The sequence below is a fragment of the Callospermophilus lateralis genome, chromosome 1 (assembly GCF_048772815.1).
Source record: "Callospermophilus lateralis isolate mCalLat2 chromosome 1, mCalLat2.hap1, whole genome shotgun sequence".
Taxonomy (NCBI): domain Eukaryota; kingdom Metazoa; phylum Chordata; class Mammalia; order Rodentia; family Sciuridae; genus Callospermophilus; species Callospermophilus lateralis.
Genome location: NC_135305.1, coordinates 8,423,911 through 8,437,867, shown reverse-complemented (window position 1 = coordinate 8,437,867; position 13,957 = coordinate 8,423,911). Strand labels below are relative to the sequence as shown.

The 13,957-nt window shown below is 41.4% G+C and overlaps 1 protein-coding gene across 1 annotated transcript in view; it reads left to right on the top strand.

The window, feature by feature from the left end:
• Cntnap2 (contactin associated protein 2) overlaps window positions 1-11,359 on the top strand; it is a 1,322,317-nt gene extending 1,310,958 nt beyond the window's left edge. Inside the window, exons 23-24 of the mRNA XM_076852920.2 lie at window positions 7,801-7,881; window positions 11,160-11,359. Of these exons, the coding sequence (XP_076709035.2) occupies window positions 7,801-7,881; window positions 11,160-11,359 (281 nt within the window). The remainder of the gene's footprint in view (window positions 1-7,800; window positions 7,882-11,159) is intronic.
• Window positions 11,360-13,957: the final 2,598 nt, after the last annotated feature.

The window sequence follows — 13,957 nt, the reverse complement described above, 5'->3', positions numbered from 1 at the left end:
ACAATGACCCAGGATTGTTAATAATTCATTTGTCTCATTTATGCCTTTGAATGCTTCGAGAACCTGAGTTCCACTGTCCAGATATTTTGCACTTGCTTTAGAAAACCACCTTGTATTTTTGTTTTGAACCAGGGAAGGTGTTCACAGACATACCTAAGATAACTGTTTATTAAACGCCTTACCCATTTACCTTTAAACTTATCTTAATGTGGATTAGAAATAGACTTTCACCCTTATATGAAAGACTACAGTCAGAAACTAAAGCAGTATTCCCATTCTAACTTTCACAACACTGAAAAGAAATAGAGCTGAAGGAAATGGAACCGTAGGGCATTCTGGCATCCAGATCATTAAAAACACAAATGACTCATCCGAGAAGAAGAAAAAAAGAGACAAGGTTCTCAGAAGGAATTATTTCCATTCCCTCTCAGGCATCACATTAAATTAAAATACATGCACACAAAGAACAGCCGGAGATAGGAACCACCAAGGGTCTCATTTAAAGTTCCATGATTCAAAGGGAGCTAGGTATTCAAGCACTCTGGGAGTCTATTAGAAATACAGACCCCAGGCCCCACCCAGACCAACTCAGTGAGAATCTGCATTTTAAAGAGATCCCTGTGATTTGCATGCGCCTGCTTGTTTGAAAGTTCTGAACCAGAGCACTTTCAAATCAATTTGCTTTCCCCCAAGATACATCAGAATGAAGTAGCGAAGACAGAAAAGGCCTAACGAGGCATAGTAACTTTCCCAAGGCCAAGGAACACCAGGCAACAGGGGCAAAGACTCATCCAGAAAGGAATTATTTGCTGTCCTCCCCACCGCCCCCCACCCCTGTCCTCTAGTGTGGTCCAAAACCCACAGAGCAGGAGAAATAGCATCTTCCTAGATGGGGTCTGAATGGTAATTCCCAAATTTATCACATCCCCCCCGCCCCCCAGATTTGGGATGTCTTCATTCCCACACTCCTGTTAAGGTCCACAGGAATTTAGAAACACCCCAAGGCAGATAGGGACAGAAGTGACAACCAACCTCAACAAGAGGAGCATGCTAGTGTCAGTAAGGGCAGCCCTGCACCACGCAGCCGCCCCGTGGCCCTTGCTCTGGGGCTCCTATCTCGATGTGCAAGATGTCCAAGAGCTACAGGAAAATGCCAGAATGAGAAATCCAATGACGTCTCCAGGTCCTGGTGACTCCAGCACCTGCCAGCCACAGGGCTTTGAGTTAGTCACTCTCTGTTGTGGTTTTCACCTGCTCTGATACAGAAAGAGGTGCAATCTGTCAACGCTAGCAATAACAATCAATCATCTGCAAGTGCCCATCACATTATCCAGCAATAACTTTGACGATTGATTTATAAATAATTATAACCAAACATGAAAGAATGAACAATTTGCCCACCTGAGAAATAGCAAGACCTATTTGTCTAATAGGAAAATAGATACTGTCTATCTTATCTTGGTTTATTTTCCGAAACACAAAGTCTGCGTGTCTATCAATAATGAGCTATATCCAATTAAAATACCTGATTATAGTTAATCTGACAGAAGAATGCAATGTCACCCTTGTCTGGGCACAGCAGTGAATCTTTTTTTTTTTTTTTGAAAGGCAATTAAGAAGAGTCAGAATTTCACTGAGAAACAGATGCCAGGAGGAAAGATTACAAAACGGATTGCTCTTTCAGTCCTTTTCACATAAAAGCTAGTATTTTCTAAATAATTATGACAAGTAGCAAATGGTGACAAGTTCATTTAGGCTGTTTCATTTCACTCAATTAACCTCTTTTGGTCACTGGATCTTAGACAATCAGGCCAGTGGCTACCATTCCTCTCTCATTTAAGAAGGTGGTGATGTCTGGCTTTTTAACTTCTCAAGTTAGAAGTCAAAGATGCAAAATTCCTTTACCCCTTGACATAGGAAATTCTGGTAGCTAGCTTTCTTGAGAAGCTGAAGTGAAGGAAAAAGATATCAAATGACATCAGGCCACACAGGTACAATCCCCATGTGGTTCAGCCTACGCAAAAACCTGCCGACGCTGAGAAACCTCTCCTCCCCAAAGCAGGATCAGCAGGATCTCTTGAAAATAAAAGAATGTTTCTTGTACCTTCTGCATCTTAGTGAATAGCCATTTGTTTTCCTATTTCTGAAATATCTGTCAATAGTGAATGGCCTGACAAATTAATTGAGGAAAAAAAATCATTTTCTGCCATATAACTCAGATTTGAAAAGAGAAAATGAAAATGAAAGAAAGAAGCTGAGAAGAATAAGGGTGTAGATTCACCATCCAGCCTGCCCTGCTGCAAAACTAATGTTGCAATTTAAATTAAATTATAATTAATAGCAGCAGTTGTGTTGAAGTGCTTCAAATTATCACTTTTGATGCTAAAGCACCAGTGGTTTCCATGGAGATCTCTTCTCTAGGAGATGTCAGATCCCATCTAATTGTTTCGCCTCTGATATGTGACAACCTGAAGCTTTTAGTGCCTTTCATTTGGGGAGGTTTTTATGGTAGATAATCTCAATTTATTTTTATGTGCACTTAAATGTGTTTTATTTGCAATTGGTTTCTGAGCCTAAAGTCTACAATTTTCTGTATTTTGAAACTTAGTAAATAAGAACAACAACCGCCGAAATTATCTTCTGTAGTAAAAAACGCTTTACTCTATCCTTCCTCCCACCCTTTCACAAGGATCAACAAGAAATTGGAAGCTAAAGAATTCAAATCTCTTTTTAATATTCTGATCTTACAAAGGCCTTTTAAGATGTTTCTAGTACTCAAGCACCTGCCTTGAAAGCTCTTTGATTAATTTCTCACATTCTATAAATGCCATCCAAATTTATATTCTGACAATGCTGTTTGAAAGCACAATTAGCACTATTCCTGGTCCTATTCTAGCCGTAGTATTGTGCTTCTGTTATGATAATAACCCCACAGGGGTTCAGACGAAACTGACGTTCCTCCTCTTCCACCACATTGGTTCTGAATTCTTAGACTGGCACACAGCTCAACCGATGCTGCCATCATGTGGAATGTTCTCCCACTCAGCAGCTGAAAGACAGGTGCAGTCAGAAGCTTACTGATGTCAAAAGGCTTTTGTCTGCCTCCACATTCACCCCGTGCACAGCAGGAAAACAACCTGGCTTAGCAGATTTCCTTGACCAAGCAACCATGCTGAATACTGCATAGAGACAGTGTAGACAGCAACCTGTCTTATATTTATGTATGTGTATATATATATATATATATATATATATATATATATATATATATATATATATATAAATATTATGATTTAGAGACAGGGTCTCACTGAGTTGCTTAGCGCTTCGCTTTTGCTGAGGCTGGCTTTAAACTCGCAATCCTCCTGCCTCAGCCTCCCAAGCCTCTGGGATCACAGGTGTGAACCACCATGCCCGGCTCAATGTTAACTTACTTTTGGTACTCCACAATAAAAGGAAAATGATGGGGCTGGGGATGGGTCTCAAAGGTAGAGCATTTGCCTAACATGCATAAGGCCCTGTGTTCAAAGCCCAGCAACATGCAATCAATCAATAAATAAAAGGAAAATGCTTCTAGGTGAAGTCCACTGAAACAAACCTCTTGGTATTTTGCCATTCTTACAACATTTTGCTTTGAGAGTTGTTCCACGGTCACAGAACCTTAGGTGTAGACTGGGCCCTAGAGAGTGGGATGGGCCAGGAAACTACAGCCCAAGCAATGACTCTCTGCAGCTATTCTTAGAACTTAGAGTCCTGTCACTCCGCACATATAAACCACCTGTGTGGTAACTTGGGGTCTTTGCTGGAGTTTGGAGCTTGTCCCTTGCCTTGGAGAGTCCTGGTGTGTCGGCTGCTGAGAGAAGGACACCACACTGGGCCCTGCCCGGCACACAGCCAGGGACGTGCTAGCAAGACTGCCCTCCTGCTTTTGTGATAAGGCCTTTTGAGAACGTAGCAGAAGGAAGAGCAAAACAACTCTAGAAGAGGGATCCAACAGTCATATATTCTATTCTTTGGAGGGAAGGAAAGAAGGCTCTTCCTCACCTACTTTCAATTCATAACCGTCCTACTCTATCTGTGTGATTATGAGGAACAACTTGCACTAGACTTGCTCACACAAAGTAGGCTTGGTGGTTACTTCTTGGGGTTTTTTGCAACCTGGAAATGGAGGAAGGGAAAGGGGGAGATGTGCTAGTGGTGGGCTCTCTGATTGCTTCACACGTGCAAGACAGAGACAGTGGAAAAGAACATCTGCGTGTTGGAGTGCAAACGTGACATGTTTGCCTTCTCTGGGTGAGAAGGGTAGCAATGCATCTGTGGGTGAGCTCTGAAGCCTCAGCCAGGCTGTTCACTAAGCCTGCTCCTGGGAGCAGAATCTCCCATCATCAATTCCTCAAAATCGTGCCTGCTGGCCTGTGCCGGCTAGAGAAGGGGAAGAAAGCCAATCCTTGGGAGGTGCAAAGGGAACATGGTCTGTGGGCATAATACTGGGGATGACCAGATGAACAAGGACATGAGCAAGGGAAATAGGCAGAAATACACACACTTCTGTTAGAAATTAAGTCAGTGCTGGGAGAAGGCCCTGCTTGGTGGTTGGTTATCATCATTTGGTTCCACTGGGCAACCCAGAAAAAGAGTGTGTCAAATACCGTCTGTGTTTACAGGATGCAAGTCGGGTCCTGATATAGCTAATATCCATCTAGTCTACTTTGAATTAACATTCTAAATTCAGACCTATTCTCTATGTTCCTCAAAATATATATTCCTTAATGCTCCAATACCCTAAAATTCCTTAGTTCTCCAGCAAATGGTGGCGGGGTGGGGGACATGGAAGTTAGCAGAATAGAGTATGTGCCATAAATGAGCTTTGTCATCCATCTCAGCCGTATTTCTTGGCCACCATTTTTCTCTACATGCATTCCCAAGAGGCTCTTGGTAACCCAGGGGAAAGGACAGTTACAATGAAATATATCTATCAAAATAGCAATTGCTCTGCTTGCCAGAATAAAGTAGCTTTGCCTCAAGGGACTGAGCATTCCCATGCATTAAGACAACCAGGCTTAAGTTATAAATAAAGCCATGAAAACAGGGATGCTCCTGGAAAAAAAAAAAAAAACACATACACACAACAGAATTCTGCCTTTAAATTTCATAAGGGTTTTCTTTTGACCTGAGGGTTTTCCATTAGTGGTTTCCTAACAATTACCAAAGTCTAGTGGACAAAGAATCATTAATATCTTTTCTGTATCCAACATGTTCATTTCCTTTGTGGGGGAGAATAAGAATGCTGGCTTGTTTTAAGATTTTAGTTGAGAGTAGGCAGCTCACTTTTTAAATTACACTTGCATGGAGGGTGATTATTGGAGAGGCGACACAAATGTTTACCCACACTTAATGGACTGATTGTAATTATATAAGTCAATGAACATCCATTTAGCTCCTGCTAGTACATTATTATTCATTGAAACTGCAAACATCATTAAGGTTGGCACCTGCCTTTAGCAGGACATCTACCCAGTAAGGAGTGATAAGAATGAAGATTATAGCCATCAAAGAGGGTCAGCCACTTAATCTGAGGTGGCTGAGGACGCATTTAGGAAAGAGGTAAAATCTGATGGACAAAGAGAGGAAAGGTAGACCAGGTGTCCATCATCTGGGTAAGCAAAGACACACTGGCCTGAAGCATCGGGATCTGTTAACCCAGAATATTGAGTGGGAAAAGTGGCCCCTCGGGGAAGAGCCAGGAGAGAAATGCAGCCCATGGAGGCCCCCTTCCCCCTGCCATGGAGTTCAGTCTCCTCACAATCCTGTCCTCTAGCTATTGTCACTCTCCTGGAGTCATCTCAGGTCACCTCTGCCACTATTTCCATACTTTCCACCATTGTTTATATACGTCAAGGGAACTGAACTGGGGAGAGGCCACCAATGTCTCTAAGTACCTATGTTTCTCTGAAGTTTAGGGCCAAGGAGGCAAGGTGGGTTTTGGAGCAGAGAGGAGCCATGCTATGGTTTGTGGGTTGTGTTATCTGAGGCAGAAAAGCAACTTGTTTCATGGTGTCATGAATATCATATTATAGAACAAAAAGACCACCCTGGTATTTTTGTAACCATACCTAAAATATTTTGAAGGTTCATGTTGGAAGGCTCATGACCACCTGTAGAAGGTCAGGAGCCTTCTGAGATAATATGGACTATATACATCTAGGAAAGAATAATTTTCCTGGGAAGAATGTCCAATCTAAAAGAGAAAGGGCCCAGTCACACTTGCTGGTGGAATCTGAACTCTCCCTCTTTGGTTGCCACATTTCCAGGGACCAGGAGGAGAAGGGGCCTACCCACTTTGTTTCTTTATCTTGGAGGTTCTTGGAAGTCTCTAGCCAGGAATAAATTAGCCTTAGAAAACCAAGTTAATCATAACAACTACCTATATTCTTGGTGCATACACACTATATTACACCAAACATCTACTTTTAAAAATTTTTTTGCACTAATTTGGTGCTATCTAGCAACCATAGGAATGCCTGAGAACAAGGTGGTTGTTTCTGTTTGGCTCAGGGAAAAACTGCCTTCAATGGAAGAATTACCTTAACTTCCCAAACTGAAATCCCACAATGCAAAGTAGTTTTGAAGTTGAATTTGCTTGTATGAATTATAATAGACCCTCCACTGACCTACAGAAATACTTCAGGATCTATTTGCTTTTTGGGTACTTGAAATTTGTTTTATCTTAGAGAAACATCTCAATTTAACAAAATGGTTTCTTGATTTTTGTAACAGAGAAATAGAAAATTGATTCAGCTGTTAATATTCTCAAAAAGAGAAGAATATTAATTCTTCTTTTATGAAATTTTGCCCCTTTACAAATTCATGAAGTGTATGGTGTTTTATTAGACCCATGTAAAATATTAGTTTAAGAAAGTTATTACATTTCAAACAGATGCTGTAAAAAGCTCATCTACCTTTCCAATTGTGTATGGAATCAAAGTGGATGGGAAACAGATTTCAGGCAAACATAAGAAAACATAGTCAGCCTTCCATGCCTAAGGTTTCTGCAGCTGCAGGCTCAGCCAGTGCAGATTGAAAGCATTTTTTAAAATTGCCTCTGCACTGCCAGGCACAGCAGTGCACTGTAATCCCAGCAGCTCCAGAGGGTGGGGCAGGAGGATTGTGTGTTCAAAGCCAACCTCAGAAATTTAGCAAAGCCTTAAGCAACTCAGCAAGACCCTGTCTCTAAAGAAAATATTTTTAAAGGGCTGGGATGTGGCTCAGTGGTTAAGTGCCTCTGGGTTCAATCCCTGGTACCTGCCACCAAAATAAAAAACACACCTGCATTTTCTTGCCATTTTTCCCTTGCATAATAGTATTGCATAAATAGCTGTTTGCATAGCATTAAACTGTGTTAGGGATTATAAGTCATTTAGAGATTACTAAAATCACACTGAAGGATTATGAAGGTCATATACAACGAGTACATGAGGGACTAGAACAGCCATGAATCTGGTACCGTAGGGGTCGAGGGGTCCTGCAATCAGCCCCTGGAGGATCTAGAATTCTCTAGTATTCCTCCAATGAGCCAGTGTTTACCTAGGCTTATGCAAAGAAGAACAGCAAGAACGGGGGGGGGGGGGATTTCTTGGATTCTTTCAGGAGAAAAAAAAATATGGGGCCATCTGAAATGGAGATTTCATTTGGGAAAGTAAGAGATGTCAAAAATCATATAAGAAATAGCTATCCAACTATTTGGGACTAACGGTACATGTGACTCTTACACTTACTTGACTCTTCTTTTCTCTCTTACAGCCAGTGCTGATTTCCCATATAATCCAGGACAAGGACAAGCTATAAGAAATGGAGTCAACAGAAACTCGGCTATCATTGGAGGTGGGTGACCGAGAACAGGCGTCTGTGTGCCTATTCACCTGTGGAGAGCAACGATTCTCAATAAAATAGTAGCCCAGGAAGAGGGAGGAAGAATTTTCTAGATTTTTATATCATTCATTTGTCATTTAAATATGACATAAAGTTATGAAATAAGGTTGAGAAATGGTGATAAATATAATCCAGCTACTTTTTAATGCTGGATTGTAAAAATGAGAATGTTAGGGTGAGCCAGACAGAATCGGAGGACTTAGGTAAGCAGCAGTGACAATACCCAGGACATTTCTTTAGCCTCTTCTCCTTTCACTCTCACCCTCTCACATTCCAAATGTTCCAGAACAGCTCACTAGAAAAATGGGAAGGAATTCTCCATTTGACTTCAGATATCTTCACAAAAACTTTGAAAAATCCAACACCCAGGGTACATGAAATATTCCAGTCTGTCTTCTAACCATGGGCAGCTGCTGAGTCACTGACTCCCCTAGCACGGGCCCTCGGACTTGGATCAGTATTGAGGGCTCAGTTGCCACTGTCTGCTTCTCTCCCTGCTGCTCCGGTCTGATTCCTGCCTCTCTGAGTACAGTCGATAACGTAAGCATATGGGGGACTTTAAACTCAGCCAGTTCCTTCCCAAGGGAAGAGAGTAGACACCTTTAAGAAACATATACAACCATGAAATTAAAATTTATTCAGAAGGGTGCTCACTTCACATTGTCCAAAGCTCAGGAACAAAGTCATCAAAGTCCCCATCCTGATTGTTTTTTGCTCTTTGGCTTTTTTATAATCTACTTAATTAAAGCACAATGTTCACCTGTCAATGCAGCAGTGGGATGGCTTGTGACGCATGGGAACACTCACATCCACCAGCACAGCAGCAGAACATCGCACCCTCCCGAGCAGACCACACTGCCCTGTGCACACACAGCACCCTCCCTTCCCCACTCCCAGCCCAGGCAACCTCTGGTTTGCCGTTTGTCACCATAGATGAGTTTTTTCTCCCTTAGCACTCCATAACTGGAATCTGAGAGCATGTCATGTTTCATGCCTTTCTTTGTTCAATTGGCATAATGTTTTTGAGATCTACCCACATAGCTGTGTCTATCAATAGTTCATTTATTTTTCTTACCAAGTTGTATTCCATCAAATGGATATACCATAATTTGTTTTATCCACTTACCTGCTGATCACTTATTGGTTTGTTTCCAGACCTGGGCTATGATGAATAAAGCTGCCATGAATGTTCTTTGCAGGAGTCTTAAGGGAACATAAGTTTTCATTTCTCTTTGGTAATTCCTAGCCCTGCAATCACTGGATATTATGGAAAGTGGATATTTAACTTTATAAATAAACAGCCAGCGCTAGTTTTCATTGAAGGCAAGAACAACTTAGAGGAGGAAAGACTTATTTGGGGCTCACAGTTTCAGAGGTTCAGCCCATGATCACCAGAGTCCATGGCTCTGGGCCTGAGCGAGGCAGAGCATCATGCCAGAGTGAATCTGCTTACCTCGTGGTAATCAGGAAGCAGAGACAGAGAGAGAGCTTGAGAAGCCAAGGACAAAATATATAATTCCCCAGGCACACCCCCAGTGACCCACTCCATCCAGTCATGCCCAACCTGCCTACAGTTACCATTCAGTCCATTTAAATTATTAATCCATCAAATGGGTTAATCCACTGATGAGGCTACAGCTCTCATAGTCTAATCATTTCACCTTCTACATTAACACAGGAGCTATGGAGGGACACCTCGTATCCAAACCATGACACTGCCATATAGTTTTCCAGTGTGACTGAACCATTTAACAGTCCCACAATTAGTATCTGAGAGCTCAAGTGGCCCCACAATCTTGCCAACTCTTGGTATTGTCAATCCTCTTATCTATCCACTCTTGTGGATGAGTTGTTGTCTCTGTGCTTTTAATGTGCATCTTATCTTATCACTTGTGTTGAGCATCTTTTCATGAGCTTGTTGCCATGTGTAAATCTTTCATGAAGTGTCTGTTAAAATCTTTCTCCATTTTTTTTAATTAGATTGGCTGACTTCTATTGAATTATAAGTGTTCTTTTTATATCCTGGATACAAGTTCCTGGTCAGACATAGGTATTATAAATATTTCCTCCCAATCTGCAGCTTGTTAAACTTGGTGTTGTTCAGGTATTGCAGATTCTTACTGGTTTTCGGTTTAATTGTTCTATCGATGACAAACAGATGAGTGTTAGCATCTCCAGCCGTAATGGTGGATTCTCTCATTCTCCCTCCGGTCTTCATTTCACTCACTGTAGAGTTCTGTCAGGCATGCACGCAGTTGAAGTCATGTGTCTTGTATAACTGACTTGTCATTATCAAATGCTCTTTGTTCTTTTGAATAACCTTATCTGTTCTCTCGTGTTAGTGTAGCTACTCCACTTTGTCACTCTAGGTGTCTGCTTAGGTTCTTATCTGCTACCTCCATTGTCTCTGTCTTTTCTGGATCTCCTCCTGATTGACTGATTTTTCTCCTGGTTGAGTGATGTTTTCCTACCTTTTCATTTTTTCTTTGCTTGCTTAGTAATTTTCTATTGGGTGCTAACATTGTTAACATTACACTACCTTTGGGGGTTTTATTATCTTAGTTTAATGAATTTTGAGGTTTGTTTGGGCAGGCAATTCAGTTCTAGGCAGCTTGATTTCAAAGTCCATTTCACAGTTTTTTAAGAGGAAATTCTGAGTCGCCTCCACTGAAGGCCTATTTCAGCAAAATATCTTCATAATCTATAGAAAATGCTCTGGTCATCCAGTGGTGTCCCTCCACTGTGCCTGGTGGAGACATGAGCATCTCCAGCCCTGTTCGGCCTATCGCTCCTGAGTCACTATTCAGCCTCAGATCCAGAGACTTCTCTGCAGACCACAGAGCTCTTGCTATGCAGAACACATCCTCTCTCTCCTCTCCCATCCATTAGGGGAACACTGTGTTTTTCTCATACAATCCCTCCCTACACTGCTGTCCAGAAATTGCTACCAGCCAGAAAACTAGGAAAAGCATAAAAAAAATCATCTTTGGGGCTCTGTGTTCTCAGGCACCACCTGTTGTCCACGGTATGAAAGCTGATGCTTCCTATGATTTGTCGACTATCCTTGTCACTTTGGGTTGCCTTGGTTGTTCCTGTTACCCACCTGTGGCCCCAAACGAGCCACGTTTCCCTTCTGTCATCGTCATGGTGATTGCTGTTTGGGAGTCTGCCTTATGTGGGAGAGGGTCAGCAAGATGTGCTTAACTCTGGTACCTCTCCTGCCTCCACAGGGGTCATTGCCGTGGTGATTTTCACCATCCTCTGCACCTTGGTCTTCCTCATCCGGTACATGTTCCGTCACAAGGGCACCTACCACACCAACGAAGCCAAGGGAGCCGAGTCCGCGGAGAGCGCCGATGCTGCCATCATGAACAACGACCCCAATTTCACAGAGACCATTGATGAGAGCAAAAAGGAATGGCTCATTTGAGGGGTGGCAATGTGGCCATGGGATAGGGAGGGGGGACTTGTAGAGAGAAGGGAAAGGGACAAGAGCACCCCGCTTCATACTCCTGAGCACATCCTTAAAATATCAGCACAAGTTGGGGAAGGCAAGCGACAGAATATTCTTAAGACTGATCACTATAAAAATACTTTTTAATATTTCTTTATAGCTGAGTTCCCCCTTCCGTATCAAAACAAAATAATACAGAAAATGCTTTTAGAGTTTAAGCAATGGTTGAATTTGTAGGTAATATCTGTCTTATTTTGTGCGTGTTTAGAGGTGTTCTAAAAACCCGTGGTAACAGGGCAAGTTTTTTACATTTTTAAGAGCCCTTAGAATGTGGATATTTTTTCTTGAGAAAAAAAAAAAACTGAATTACATCCATCCATATGGCCTCCAACATCCTCTTCCTTTTGCATAGAGTCAACTTTTAATGGGCTGTCGTAGTAACTAGTTTGTGTTCATATAATATTTCTTTTTGTGTCCTGTAAATTGGAAAAGGGAAGAAAAGGGCAAAGAGAACCAGTTTTCCAGTTTTCAGAGACCTCCCTCTCTGCCACTTCTCTGAGGGCTCCAGCCCACACAGGCGGCTGGAAGAAAGATGGATGTGATCAACACTACCAGAGAGAGCGAGGAAGAACAGGGAAAGGCGTGCACCTTGGGTCGTTGGTTTGATTTTTCATTGAATTCTATGAGATAATACTGTCCCTTGTATGTAGTCTTAGATCTACTCAATATCTGTAACTATCAGCTACAATACTGTGGTGACCAACTGTTACAAAAGATCTTTCCTGTTTTACCTGCAGCACATTATATATGTAGACACACCTCGGTGGGGAATTAGAGCCAGATCGTATGATTTGTTTGCTCTGTTTTTCTTTTATAGTTGTAGCAAAAGTATGGACACTTCCTAGCGAATGCATATATTAGGTTGCTTTTCTTACTTTGCTTTAAATCTCAAGTTTTTAAACCCCTGTGATAAAATCCTAGCAGATAGAGCCCTCTGAATGACACAACACAATAAAGCCAAGTTATTATTGCTGTTACTCTGGAATCGTGTGGGAAACACTGCCATATTTTTAATCAACTACACCACGTGTTATTCCATCCAAAATAGACACACTGCCATGATTCAGGCTCTTCGATGCTGGACACATTTGAAGCTCAAGTTCATTACAAGCCTGGTTGCTTCTCAGAGAATGGATATGTCAAATCTATCACACCTCTTAGCTTAACTTATCCCAACAAATATAGCTCATTGATTTTCTTTGAAATAATAGACTTCATGTAAACAGATGGGATAATGCTTCCTGTTGCAGTACCCAAAAGAGAATTTAATGTATTTATTTCTTTAAAAAGATTATGCAAAAGTTATTTCTAGAATGATTACCATTCATTCATACTTGTATGAATGAATAAGCTCTTCTTAAAAAATTTGTAGACCCCGACATTTTGAAAAATTACTTATGCTCACTCTTTCCTGCTCCTCCATGAAGAAGCCTACGGTGAAGTTTAAGAGGTGTGGACACTATTTCCCATGGTCTGGCTCAGTAAAATGGAGATTCTAGTTGGTTAGATTCTGTAGGCCCAACTTATTAAAGGACATGAATTGATTGAATCATGGAAAACCTTGTTCAGAGCTGCCAATGACACATTATGCAAGTAGTGACCCATTCCAAAGGAGACAGTGGACCAGTCCATTCCCCTGAGAGCCAAGGTAACGGGACAAAAGGGAGTCAATCTTGAGGCCCTTCATGGCTTTTTGTTGACCTCAGACACTCTCACAAACACTTAAATTTCAGGAAGGCTTGATCAGTCCTCTACAAAATACATTGGAAATGGAAAAGTATTTAATCTGACTAAATATTAAAGCAATACAGCCTTGACAAATGACATACTGAAAGCAAAGGCCATTTTATTTCACCAAGATGACTACCATTAAGGTTTCCTTTATGGATTCTCATATGGAAAAACAAATCTTAAACATTATGATTTAAAATTGCTTCTGATTTTTAAACCTATTTTAAGTATTTCATTGGCACTCAAAAATAAATTTCCAGGTGGAAATTTATTGTTTCTTGCATTTCCCATAATCAGTCATATACTTTATGCATCATCTCAGCACTTTTCCTTTCCTCCCAAAATGGTCAGGAGGCAAAAGTCATCAAAATTAGCCCCTGGTATTAAAATGTTCTCACCCTTTCTTTCTCTTTCCTGTCTTCTTTCCTCTTTCTGCCACAAAAGGTGAAAAATAAGATCCCAACCCTTCTCTCACCAAATTTGCAAACCTAGGACACTGAATGACTGCAGGGGTCAGGTGCTCTCCCACATTCCCATCAATTAGGACACAGAGACCACTAAGATACGCCAAGGTGGATGAGGTTTTGAATCACCAAGTTAACTACCAAACAGGCACTGGAAATCCTGGCCTCTTGTTGGGATTATGGGCTCAACAAAAACACCTACCTTTGTTTATGAAGGCCTTATCTAGTACATTCTAAATGGCAACTTGTTTACGTGAAGAAAATCAAATAACTTTTTTTCCTGTTCCTTCCTTGACAGCTTAGCACGTGGCAGCCTCGT